Source organism: Nyctibius grandis, chromosome 33 (genome assembly GCF_013368605.1).
Source record: "Nyctibius grandis isolate bNycGra1 chromosome 33, bNycGra1.pri, whole genome shotgun sequence".
NCBI classification, from domain to species: domain Eukaryota; kingdom Metazoa; phylum Chordata; class Aves; order Nyctibiiformes; family Nyctibiidae; genus Nyctibius; species Nyctibius grandis.
This window is the reverse complement of record NC_090690.1, coordinates 585365-598974: the sequence shown is the minus strand read 5'-3', so window position 1 is coordinate 598974 and position 13610 is coordinate 585365. Positions and strand designations below refer to the sequence as shown.

The following is a 13610-nucleotide window of genomic DNA, read 5'->3' as shown; positions in this document are numbered from 1 at the left end:
AAGCTCATTCTAAAACCTCCTGTTTCTCTCTGAGCTTCTGGATTTTAAAAATGTTTTATTTTAAACTTGATGCTTTGTGACAGCTCCTAAATTACTTCAAAATGAGGAAAGAGGAAGAAAGCAGAGAGGTAAAAAGGGAATTATTCTGGCACCATCTTTCCCTTCCTATTCAAAGGTCTTTAATTACTACTCTGCTCTTGCAAACTCAAGGCAATCTTTCCCACACTAAACCTCAAGCTGAACGAACACAAGTGATAACAAGGAACTTCAGGATTCATGTCATTTTCACTTCCTTATTAGTGACTTTCAAAGCTGCTGAAAAGAACACATCCAACATCAGCTTTCTAAATATTGTTATTCAAACACCTAACCATGTCACTTCCATTAATCTGAGAATAATATTTGTGCTTTGTGAGACTAAAGCAACTAAAGAAACTTTTCAACCTGCTACCTGGCAGAAGACTAGTGACTTATGAGCCATAAAAGTAACAAGTGAGAAAAAAAGAAAAAAAGGAGAAAAAAAAAAAAGATAACTTTGGCACATGGAAAATCCCAGCGTGAAACCTGCTGGTGGAGTATTGCGAATGTTTTTCTTTCAAAGTTCTCAAATGTGATGGTAGTTATAAATTAAAATGAATTTTTCTAGTTCATGAGTGAATCCTACCTTTTAGCCTTAAGAATTTAAAGAGTTTTAAGTTTGTAAGTGGTGAAAGAATCCCCTTCTGCTTAACAGACAGTGAGTAATAACCCAGTATCCATTCTGAGCTTGCAATGGCTGGAACTGGGGGCTTGGCATCCACCTTTTCCCACTGGCAGAACAAGTGGGCCTGAGCACCTATCGCTGTTCCTGAATATCAAATATTACAGACCAGAACAGCCAGTGGAAGTCTCATGAGAACTGTTGACCAAAACCAACCAAACCACAGGCAGCATTGAAATCTCAGAGAGCCCTAAGGGAGCAGTTCTTGATGAAATACGTTATTTTTATCACTAAACTGCACAAGTGACCACAGAACTATAGAACAGGGGAAAAAAACAATTGTGCTCACCTCTTGCACAAACGAAACAAAAGCCTACATTTACAGCTGATGAGGAGTGATTCCTTTTGGAATGGTTACTACAGATGAGAATGTGGGATGACACAAACAAGCTTCCTGCAGCAATACAGCCATCTCCTGAGTGATAGGCAATGGGACATCTGAAACATCTCACCATGCGACCTGTTTAATATAAATGCAGAAAAATGCACCATGTCACCCTGGAGTCAGGATATGGTAGAAGACACCACAGATAGATGCAAGGCTGATTTTTATTCCAGTCAGAGTACTAGATTAAAAAGAAACATTTACATCTTTAAAAAAAAAATGTCACAGAAGTTAACTCTTAACTTTCACTTCAAAGCTCTGTTAAGAAAAAATACATGGTTTTAACCATTCTAGAGTCTCCTTGTTTTGTTTAAATATTTTGGTTAATTTCTAAAAGGATTATTTTTTTCTTGAAGAATAATTGTTCTACAGGCGACTACCACCTGTCTTCTAAAAAAACCCACTCCTTGGCCTTGCACTACTAACCCTTGGCTTCCATAAACCCAGCAACAAAGGATGACTTAAGCGTTGCAGATCCAGATATACTTCAACAGCGCTCTCGGGCTGCGAGCTGTTTTCCCACCCAGGATAGATGTGAGTTAATGACCTCATTAAGAAGGAAACCCTCGCTCCTTGCTGCACGCTGCATTAGAGGGTACAGTTATATTCGTTGTTATTGTGATGACGCATTTGAGTTCCCTCCTGCTGTCCAAGGCCAGCTCTGTTCTCACCTTTGCTTGCTTTATGGATGTCCTTATCCACGGAGCAGGCAGTACAGCAGTGCTGCGGGCAGCGGAATCCTCGCGACTCGAACAGAGCAGTGGCAAACTTGCGGACACACGCCTCGTGATAGAATTTACCGCACGTGTTGACGGAACAGCGCTTCACGTCTTTGCCAGGAAGCTTGCACGAAAAGCACGTATGTTCTCCTTGTAAAAGAGGGAATAGGGAAGCCCAACTGTAATACCCAATTCTTTCAGATGCAGATGTTGTTAAAAGAAATTCTGAAGCAAACAGAGTTACACTGGTTTGAGCTACACAGGCTCCTTCCCTTCCAACAGGTAAGCTGGTTACTATAATCCACAGTAACTATGTCATTGCTGTTAACATAAAGTCCCTTGTTCTGAGTAAAACTCTTTAAGGTCCCTTCCAACCCAAACCATTCTATGATTCTATGAAAACCGTAAGCAGTTTGTTACTTTTTTCTTACCAGGTACTTGCTAAGTGGAAAATGAGAATCTGACCGCAGAGGTTAAAAAAAGTAACAGAATAACCCAAACCCACTCCCAGAGCCTAGAAACCTACCCCCTCGGTTTGTTCTGACCAGAACACAGCTCCTCAGCTGGGAAAGCCCTCCCCATTTTTCAGACACGGGAACACACTCACCATTTTTACACTCGGTGCAGATGAACTTCTCTTCGGGCACGGACTTCAGGCCGAGACACTCCATGTGAAAGACGCTGCAACACTCGCCCTCGCAGGACACCAGAGATTCGCCAGAGCCCTCGCAGATCTTCAAACAGACAGACAGCCAGTCAGAGGATAAAGGCTACCTGACAGACTTCAGTGTAAATGACTACCAGATGTTAACAGAGAATAGAGACTGGCTGCAATCTCTTCAGAGCTAAGGCAGGAGAACTGGCCTCCATCCCGCAGCAGACCTGGTAAGTCTCTGCGCTGAAGACAATCCCAGCACTTTCTGCACCTTGCTCTCATAACACCGTGAGCCTGGACAGATATAGGAGAGGATCCATCTGGACTCCTCGTCTTCTCACGCACCTGAAGAGCAAGAGCAGCTTGTTCCCTTACTATCGACCAGGAAACTGGCCAGAAGATTCCAGGATTTTCTCTCCAAAGTACTGGAAAATTCTCTCTGAAAGACCACCTGGAATCTTCGAACAGAGCAGAAAATGGCATCTACCTTTTCTACCTATGCTAGCAGGTACGCATTAGATACCGCTTTCTAGCTTTTGAGCTTTCCAGCATGCAGGAGGGCTTATGAATCATTTCCAGAGCATAAAAAGTCCTAAAAGCCTTGATATTTTATCTGAGATGTTCAATTATGAGACACGGTTAAAACAAAATAGTGTAATTTGAAAAGTGTCAGCTCAAACTAACAGAAACGGACGATACATCTCTAGCATGCATTTCTTTGCAGCACCATCATTTACCTGACAAACAGTGTCTTTTTTACTTGTTCCAGTTCCTCTCCTGGATAAGCTAGAGTCTACCGACTGCACATCAGAAGCGTCAGCATCGGCAGTAGCTGATGGGCTGTCTGAACGCTTTCCAAAACTACCCTACAAAGAGGAGAAATCCAAGGCACTCAAACAAGACACTTCCAAAGGACAATCACATTCTGAAAAGAATAGTTAAGTCACCACTGATTAAAAGATCATTCAATATGTCAAGAGATACAAAGGTCCTTGAAAGTTGCTGAACTTCATTAGAACAATACAAGAAATGCTGCCTTCTTGACATCTCTTTTACGTGTACAAGCAAAAAAACATAAAGGTATCGTACTTTTTCCAGACACCTCTCAGTTTTACACCAAGATACAGCAGCATCTCCCACTTCCCAAGAATCCAACAACCTTCCAAAGAGCAAGCCACATCAGTGATCTAAACCAATGTTGGCCAGACAAAGAAGTAGGAAAATTTGTAAAGAAAGCTTGTATCATTTTATACCAATACAATGGAGGGGATTAGAAAGACTAGACTTTATTTTTTAGACAATAAAAGACATGGAATTGTAGAAAATAGCGTTCACATATTTAGTAATATGCAACTGAAAAGCCTGTTATACTGACAGATTAAACTAACAAGTCCCTGTGAGAAACAACATGCCTTTACCTGTAAATCGTTAAGTCCTCTTGAATCAGAGTCCGACGTATCTCTGTAAGCTGAGCTAGTCAGTTCTACATCAGTTGAGGCACGGCTCCTTTTCTTTAAAGGTTTACAAGAATCTGAAATCTCGCTGGCACCTTAACACAACATACTAAAATTAGTTTTAATATATGTTCTGAACTTTTTGCTTAAAATTCATAAAGGAAAAAGAAAGGCGAGAGATAGCCTGGAACTGTACTTTATTTGCTAGCCTTAACTTTCAGTTTGCAATTTTGATATTAGTTTAATTCTCCCTGAAAAGCTAATTAACCGAAAACCACCCTAGGAAGACCTTTTGACAAACTTCTGAACGTGCTGATGTAGTGGAGGAAGCTACTAAATTGTCTGTAACAGAGGATACGCCCTTAGAAGATTACCTCTTCATCATTCATCTTTAAAATACAGCTAAGCAAAGACTTTTTTTTTAATTAAGAAATGTCCAGAAGGACGTATATTATTAACAAACACTATCTTTGCAACTAGCAACGCACAAGAGAACAACGACAAAACAACCCCAGGAAACCCTCACAAGAGAAACTAAGATCAGCATCTATCATGTTCACCACCAGAAAGCATTAAGACCCCTGCAGTTTACACAGAACAAAAACCATTGCTGAAGTGTGATGTGCCAGGAACTTTTAATAGAGTTTATTTTCGTATGTAACTCACCTTTCTGCAATCCTGTCTTCACTGCTGTCAGTGGAACCATTTCAACCTGTTTGAATAGGAAAATCCACAGTTAAAACCAGAGGAATGTTTCTCCCTAGTACTAAAAAGAAAACATTTAAGTTTAAGCGGTTAGCATCTCTGAACTCAGATGTAGTCTGCCATCCCCTCCTGAGTGGGAGCCTTCTTGTCCTGTTGGAGTTAATCCCAGCTGCCTACGCTGAACGCCAGGAGACAAGGCAGCCACACGTTCCTTAGCAAGGTCCTTTGCGATCGCTCCCTTTGGGCACGCAGGTGACAGGGAAGCTTTGTCCGTGTCCAGCAGGCAGGAGCGGGGTTCGTTTTGGCAGCCAGCCCTGATGCCTCTGTGAAGCCCCACACCTGTGTGAGCACAAGTTCCCCTCAGCAGGTACGACTCGGGTTAGTGAGACACATAATGCGTCGCCGTTTAAGGCGCTTCCAGCACGCGTGCACCGCTGGGCTCCTGGAGCAGCTCTCTCCCCGTACAGAGGGCTGCAAGGCGCCCGGCGGCGGCGAGGCGGGCTGCGACGCAGCCTTGCAGAGCTCTGTACAGCTGGAAGCTCAGCGTGCACTGGAGCAGACAAGTTACAATCCTGCAAAAGCGCTTCAAGTTCTCAGTCCTCTATCGGAAGGACAAGTTTAGAAACTGTTCATGTTAACACGTGAATCTGGCGACTGCACAGTCATTACAGAAGAAAGCTGCTGCCTAAAATCCTGTTTTTAAGGTTAAGAATTACAAGCTATTTCTTTACAATGTGGTTACATATGGATGTAGAAACACATTTAGTAAATATTTAAGGATTATTCTATAATTTTTTTAAAAAATATTTTATTTTGTTGTACAATAGGTAAAAACATACAATAGAAGGATTTGAATAGGATACATTTCGTAATACAAATATAAAATCTAAACAATCACTTTTATTTCTCCACTAGTCACTGTAACAGTAGCATTAACATTTTGTTTTTCCCATTAATTGTACTCGTTCCAGTTATAATTTTATACCAAGTTGTTGCAGACCAATTTGGGAATCAGTTGCAAGAAAACTTGACTTTGGGTAACAAATATTGTTGCATAATTGTAAGAAGTTAGTAACACTTTTTTTTAATATAACTTAATACATTCAAGGTTATGCGCATTACAGTGCATCTGTGTTTAACTTTTAGTCAAATACTTTTCCTGAGAAAAGCGCTTCAATGTTCATAGTCTTCGTTAGCCAGATAATATAAGCAAGCAAAGCTAACTGGGATCCATGAAATTCATATTGTTGGTTCTTATACCTTTGTTTAATTAAGAAACGTTTACAAACACAAAATAACTCATTTGGAAACGGGGAGGCTGCAACACCTCGTGACAAGAGGCTGAAGGGACTGTGCCAGGTCTTATACCCAACATTTGTGTTGCTTCAAAGTTTCAGCAAGAAACTTTCTAGAGTTAGAGCATTCTTCTGCTGAACACAGATGTAAATGCTATGGCATCGAAAGAAAAATATGAAAAAAAAGGCAACTGAGTCCACTTTCAATCGCTGAAGTGAATGAAGTGCAAAACAAAGCGCAAAGGGCAAAGAATAAATTAAAATAAAAGAGATAAAAACAATTTTTCCCCTTCCCATATAAATCTTTAGCCTGACTGTCCCTTTTAAAAAATTCTCACTGGTAAAAGCTATACTATGAAACATTTTATACAAAATTCTCAGGTTTCAAGTGGAGAGGCCCTTGAAGAGGGAAAATCAACCATGAAAGGAAAAGAACCAACAACTTTGACAAACTTATTAAAAAAGTGTATTCAGTTTTTAATATTAACGTCCATCCGCTGAACTTTCCCACTCATTTCCACACAGAATTTTTTATATTTTTTTTTTAAAGCAACAACATTTGTCTGTCTGACATCCAGATTAAAGGAATGCCCTGTACATGTTAGATCTACTTAAGGATAAAAAAAAAACGTATATCCCAGAAGAACTGTTTTGCTGATGTCTGCCAACATAAAAGTCTGACTAGTCACCTTTAAGTTAAATCATTCTTAAAGTCCATTTTCAAAAGTGGTCAGATTAATCAGTCTAACTTCATTTGAAAAACAAAACCTCAATACAAACCAGCAGCTAAATCAAGAGCAAAAGGAAGGAACCTGGTGGCAATTCCATCAAATAGAAATTACTGAAACAAGATCATTTTGCTCAGAACAGAAATCTCAACGTAAACATGGCAGGTTCGTTAGGAGTCTTGCATCATGGGGTTCCCACTCTCCATAGCCTGACTGATACTGTGAAGATGCCAGTAGCAGAGTCACAGCAATGGTATTGACAAGGGGATTTCATGAAGGATAGTCCAAAACGAAACCCGATGGGGAGAAATGGAGAAAAATAAAAAGGCACCAATATAAGCCACAACATTTATGAATACAATATATTTTAACTCTCTACATGGAGGAAGCCAACCTGCTCCTTTTTGATCTTCTTCTTTGGCACAACTTCAGTGGATTTCTCAGACTCTGAGCGGGTTCGAATTGATCTTCTCTGTTGCTTCTTTTCTACAGAACCTGAAGAAGGAAAAAGGTTTCCATTATATGATTCCTTGTATTTCTGAGGTACAGCAAGATGTTCAACACCAAAGCAACAAACAAAGTAACGAAACCAAGACTCTTTCCTCTTTTGAATGTTTTATTTTCAAATTCAGTTCCAAGCTATTTGCCAGCTGGTGCTGTGGCTGCAGACAACACGTTCTGATTCCACAGACAGAGAGAGCAGCTTCAGAAACAGACACTAGTGACAGAGCTGGAATCCAGTTTAGGGCAAACAGATTTCCATAACACACCTCTCAAGCACAGTGTTCACTTTGGTTAATTTTTAACCAAACAGTCCATCTTTGGTGTTTATGGGAAGGTATCCACGATCAGCTTCGTGAACTAAAACAAGCCAGAAATTCAAGACACAAAACACAGATTCCGAGTTTTCGCTCAAAACCCCAGTTCTGCGCCCCTGCCTGTGGGGGGATAGCATCCTCTCAGAACTGGCTAACACAACAGCTTAAAGCCAGAGCCACGCTATAACACGTGCCATCAGTACGAAATCTGAACGCCCAGCTAAAGATCTCGAGAGGTTAAGAAAAACTCAGCACAAACAGAAGCAGTGATCGTGATGTGTCACTATAATTAATGAAAGTGAAAACCGATTTTTTGAAAATATTACCATGGAAAACAAACTCAGATTAATGAAGGTTATGATGACATTTCAAGAGATGAAGTCGGAGCTACTGTTTTTCTGACAACTGAGGTTGGCAAAATCAGAAGACCATTCTGTGCTGCAGTACCTCCAAAAAGGGCACAGTGAGAAACACGCACACAACACTTAACACCACGTGCAACTTCTGAAACAAAGTACACACTGGGAGCTGTACTGACACAAAACTGGAATTTGAAGATTCACAATTATCTGTTGTGAAGCATTATTCCTGTTTTTCAGTTTTGGGTGTTTCTCCTCAAGAAGACAGGAATGTAAAATACTCTGTATTCTTCCAAGCAAAAATCCAGACTCTTGGGACCAGGAATTAGCTTACTGTGCCAGATAGATACACTGTTAGAAGTTGTAAACTTGCATCTTCTTGTTAGGAGATAAAATATCTAGAAATAGGCAGGCTTTCATCAGACACTGACAGACAGTCTTTCAAAAGGACTCCAGGAAAAAAAATGGAGATTTATCTTGATTAATTAGACGAGCATTTTTATCAAGGCTGCGTGGCTCAGCAATATCTCAGTAACTAAACTTTCCAGTTGAAAAATTTGTTGTTTTACAATAACGGTATTTTCAAGGGAAAAAAAATAATTGCTTTTCTTCAAGGGAAAAAAAAAGCTTTACAGCATATTAACTAATTAATAATAGCAGTGAGCTATTGATAATTCAGAAATTAATAACTCAGCTCAACATCCTTCATGTTAACACGTGTAACTTTTGGTTGCAATGAGCCGCATCCTTTGAGAGGGACACACAACTACAACGGGACACAACGCTAAAGCTCGGGGCCACCTTCTGTCACCTTTGTGTTCACCGAAATTCTCCAAAGCAGCTTAAAGCAAATTTGAGCAAGTGTGACCAAACAGTTCCTTTAATCAACAATGTCTTTTCTCCCTGTGCTGCCCCACTGTAGTAAGGGAAATAAGATGCAAGCCCTGTGTGAGCGGAGAAACTCCAGAATCAGTGCATCAAACATTGGCTGAAAGCAACACTGACCAATGCCACGGGCACTTTTTCCTCTTCCTGCTCTCCAAGGATCCAGTGCATCACCTCCACAATGCTCCTGCCCCGTCTTCGTGAACGTTTTGATCCAGAGTTTCAGGACAGGTTTCAAACCAGCAATCTACCTCACTACTGGCCAGGTCAGGTCAGGTTAATCCTGTTTCAGCTGCATGTGGAGACCAGAGGCACTATGAATTCTCGTAGTTGTTCTCCTATTATCAGACTGCAAGTTACAGAATTATTTTCCCACCATTATGGAATTCTGTATTTCTAACTGCAGGTTATTAATAAGGACTCCCAGAGTCATTCTGTAAAATACTTTACCGTAAAGGTATTCTGAAGTTCCGGTGACCTTAAATTTGAAAAAAGGACTTCGCAGTTATGTTCCATGAGAGGGGACCAATAACTGTCTGGACTTTGGAAATGGCTTTGAAAGTGACTGTTTGGAGTGTATACTGAAGTAAAGCTCATGCACTCTATAGGGTGTTATCAGGTGGAGTTTTACGTATCCAAAAAACCTAAGAAAATGAAAAAAGAGAGGCTCAGAATTCTCACCCCCTACGTCTGAAGAGCCATTGTGAAGGTGAAGCCTTTAGTTCCCAGGTGAGAGAAACAAAACAGCGATCACCTCTCCTGCTGCAAGGCAATTAAAGTAGCAACTGCTTGAAAAACCTGAAGTAGCTACAGCAACTAAAACTGGAAAGAAGAACCACTGTCGACAAGAGCAGAGGAAACCCCACTCGCACCAGAACATCCGGAGCACTCGGCCTGTGTTGTAAAGCCCCAAACACTGTCCATAAAACAGTGCATATAAAAACAAGCCTACCCAGAAACCACACAAGTACAGAAACTGAAGCGTATTTGCGGAGTGAGTGGTCTCATGTATGGTGACCACTGAGGTTTTTGTCTTGGAATCTCATTTATTTTATGTTTGGAAATGGAGAAATAACCAAACAGACAGACAGTTAAAGCAGAAGTGACGCTTGGCAACATTATGATATTTTTTTCCTGGAAGAAAAGAGGGGGTTTTAGCATGTGTACTGTAATAAGTCTTGCATCTTTTTTTGCTTCCATAAGCATTTGTACATCCTACTGTGAGAGAAAATCAAGGTGTTCTGCTGCAACCTGAAATGTACTTGTACATACCCAATAAAAAACTAAGTATGTTTGAGACTATACCAAGGATATGATTACAAGTACAGTAACAAACGTGCAAGAGTTAATGGATTTTACATGGCCTGTACGAAATCTGTGGTTGAAAAACAGAAGTCACTATAAGGACTGGAGGAACTTAAAAACTCTTGGTTTAAGATGACTCAAAACTGTCTCTTTTCAGGAACCTCCATCTTTCACCAAAGGGTATCTCTATCTCCTCTTGATGATGATGAGAGGACATCCTGCAGAAAAATTTCTGCTGGTGGGAAAAAGCTCAACCCCTTTGGAAGGATTCCCATCAGCTACCTCTCAAAAATCAAAACAAGAATAAAATATTGGTTTTCTGTTCCAAGCCTAGAAAGCACTCATCCCATTTACCTTTCTCATTCTTCTCTACTACTGTACTACAAATTAAGCTTCCAATAGCTTGTTCCAGGCTTTCCCTTTTCAGTCTCAAGCTCCCTTATTTGCTTCAGTGGTTCTTCTCCCTCAGACACAATACTATAAAACTTAGTGCTTTATGACAGGGCCCGTAAAACGCCTTCAGAAGGCAAGCATTATCTCATGTTGCTGATGGAATTAGCTGAAGCAGTTTAAAAAAATCACTATCCTTTACAAAGGTCATGGAGGAACTCAACAACAAAGTCTAGGAAAGCACCCATCCTGATTCAGAGCCTCTCCTCACTGAACTATGCCACTTCCAGATTCGCCTCCTTCGATCCCAGCTGTTGTATTTTACATTTGGTGCCAAAAGCCGCTACAATACTCTGCTAACACACATCCACCATGTTGCCTTCTAAACCACCTTGCCATCTGCTCTCCACAAGGCATCCCTCCTTCTAATGTGCCGACTCAGATACTGCAAGTTGTAGATGCTAAAAGTGCAGAGGCCAAACCAGCTAACCCCATCACAAGGACATCCTGTGTGTCTCAAGCATCTGGGCTCCTCATGTGTTATATTAGCCACGCCTGTTATAACTACCATGTAAACAGAAAGATGTTAATAATAATTTTTAACTAATGAGAAAACGTTGGGTTTGATATTTGAATTTAAATGTTAGATTGCTAACGTTCAGACAATTATTGTGCAATTTTGCCTACCTGTTGACCCAGAAGTTGTTTCAGGAGAGGACACATTTTGCACTGCTGCTTTTTCATTTCTCTGATTTGATGAAGAATTAAGTTTCTCCTGTCCTTTGACGCTTATTTCTGTTTTGTTACCAACTCCCTTAAAAAGAAAAAGAATAAAAGATTGACTTAACCTATTTATGTACGTGGTGTTGCTAACAGGCACGTTGATCTACTCCTAAGCCTCAGAACAGAAACATTCAACGCTCTTCAATGCCACACACACACAGTGATAGCTGCTACTGAGCTGCTTCCTTGCAGAACTTTCCATCCCTCTCAATCTCCCCTCACACCCAAGTAAAAAAAAAAAAAAAAAAAAAAATCCAGTGACTCTTCTAAACATTACCTTCTCTATAATGCTTAGGATGAAATAAATACCCTCCAGGTAGAGAGGCAGAAGAAGGAGGCAGAGAAATAGTCCTAAACCTTTTCCTTACACTGACTGTGAGAAGCTGCTGTGCACCTGAAGGAAGCCAGGAGGCAGAACTCATTTTAAAAGTCTGTTATACAAAATGTAGTTATTACTTTTTAATACATTATTAACAGTTTTGTCATCTCATCTGTTTCCCACAAATCCATTGATTTTAAAATTTACAGATAATTTCTGGGTTATTTCAACTAGGAAGCTGGAATTAGACAGCTTTAGCATTTTGAATGTGTTATGAGCAAAAATGTGAGCATCTGTAGGGAGCTCCTCTGCCACCAAAATGGTTACTGCCAGAGGCTTTTGGGTGCACCGAAATTAAGTGCACTAAAGATTCTGTTGTCACGTCTGTCTTACATTAGATTTAATCTCTCCAATGAAAGGAACGTGTATCGTGAGAGCTTGGTGGACACAAGTTTAAGCTCCACAGTAAGACAGACTTGGGATAATTCACGAACAAAAGAGGAGTCACCACACAAAGTACACACCTTAGTGGAATAAACAAACTGATCGATGAGCTTTCCATCCCCAGCAGCATTCTGAAGGGCAAAAACCTGCTCAATTTTAACAACTGGAGACATGTTACATTTCTGAAGATCCAGGTTGTGCATGGTTATTGAGGCCGGTAAGGACTTTCTGGCTGCAGCTGTTTTCCATGCGATTTTCACAGGAGGCGGCTCCTCCTCCTCCACACTCGACTGCCTCCGCTGGCTTTGCCTTCGCACCTCAGCGTTTGGAGGCGACGCTGCTACCACGTTGGCGTGTTCAGGCTGGGTGTTCGACGCTGGCTTCGGCCGTCTGTTCTTCTTGGGCTCCGATTTAGCAGCAGCAGCAGTCTTTTTGGCTTTGGACAAAGCCTCCTCTGGCTCTTTGTCTATATAAATGAAGGTGTATTGTTCTATCCTCTCTTCCCGCGTCATTTTCAACGCTTTCTCAGCATGGGCAATACCAATGTCCCACTGAGCTCGCTCTCTCTGCGGCCTTGGTTTGCGAATCTTAAGGAACAAAGACAAGCAGCTAATTACACTGAAGATTTTGCCACGTATAGCACTTAAAATGCAGTCCTGAGGCTCTTTAAATCTCTCAGGCAGCAGATTTAAGTTTACTCTCCATTCTACAGGGTATTTTGTGAAAGGTGGACAGCGAATCCCCTGCTCAGAGTACAAGCAGGCACTCGAGCTGGATCATAAGACTATCACAATTAAAACTGTCTGCCCTGAGCTACAACTTCACTGAAGACAAGAACAGGCAGCATTCAAGCCCATGATTCTGTTATGAGACACAGAATTAATCCTAATTTATCTACTTAAATCCTCCTTATTTTCTATAAACACTCTTTTCCTTCCACATCAGTATTTTGATTAGCACAAATATTGACTGAAGTAGTCCATCTACACAGTAAGTGATTCCTGTAGCTAACACTTCCTTTCCAATAAAGCAATGGAAAAGAACATATCCACTAGTACCAGGGGCTGGAAGAGTGTCCTTTAAAAACCCTATTTTCCAAAGAACACACAGGCAGTGTTTTTATTTTATATTCTAATATAGATGTTCAAATTCTCTCCAATGCCCAGGATGACTACAATCATGAGGAGCCGACAGAGCAGGTGCAGCTATCAGCCTTTTCACATGAAAGTCATAAGAGCACGGAAACATTTTCGCTATCTTTGCAAAAACACTTCTGCCAGTGAAATGCAGACAATCCTCCACAGGGTGAAGCACTGCAGTGTTTCAGAACTGCCTCACGAGAGTTTCACTTACACAGGCACTGCAGATAACCCTCGACACAATTACTGTTCATCATACCTTCTGTTTCTCAGAGTGGTTGCTGGCTTGCTTAGCAGCCTCAGCCAATAACTGCTCATACTGTTTGTGTCCTTTGTACTCTCGAACGCGCTTCTCGTGCACCCATGCCCTCTCCGGCTGGTTGCTAAAAAACTGAACGTGGTATTCACGAGCACCTGAAAATGAAAAATTCTAGTCAGCAGTGTTATCAACATCACTTGGCTGGTTT

At 40.9% G+C, this 13610-nt stretch overlaps 1 protein-coding gene across 5 annotated transcripts in view; it reads right to left on the bottom strand.

Moving 5' to 3' along the window:
* Window positions 1-13610, bottom strand: part of NSD3 (nuclear receptor binding SET domain protein 3) — a 43019-nt gene that overhangs the window by 16068 nt on the left and 13341 nt on the right. For 3 of the 5 annotated variants that reach the window (XM_068421597.1, XM_068421600.1, XM_068421601.1), the window contains exons 5-14: window positions 13403-13557; window positions 12085-12591; window positions 11146-11272; window positions 7096-7196; window positions 4640-4685; window positions 3938-4068; window positions 3257-3385; window positions 2472-2598; window positions 1817-2014; window positions 1050-1220 (exon numbers count right to left, since the gene is read on the bottom strand). In XM_068421597.1, the coding sequence (XP_068277698.1) occupies window positions 1050-1220; window positions 1817-2014; window positions 2472-2598; window positions 3257-3385; window positions 3938-4068; window positions 4640-4685; window positions 7096-7196; window positions 11146-11272; window positions 12085-12591; window positions 13403-13557 (1692 nt within the window). Of the gene's footprint in view, window positions 1-1049; window positions 1221-1816; window positions 2015-2471; window positions 2599-3256; window positions 3386-3937; window positions 4083-4639; window positions 4686-7095; window positions 7197-11145; window positions 11273-12084; window positions 12592-13402; window positions 13558-13610 lie in introns of those variants that run through there. The other 2 variants (XM_068421599.1, XM_068421602.1) reach the window with 2 other exon arrangements.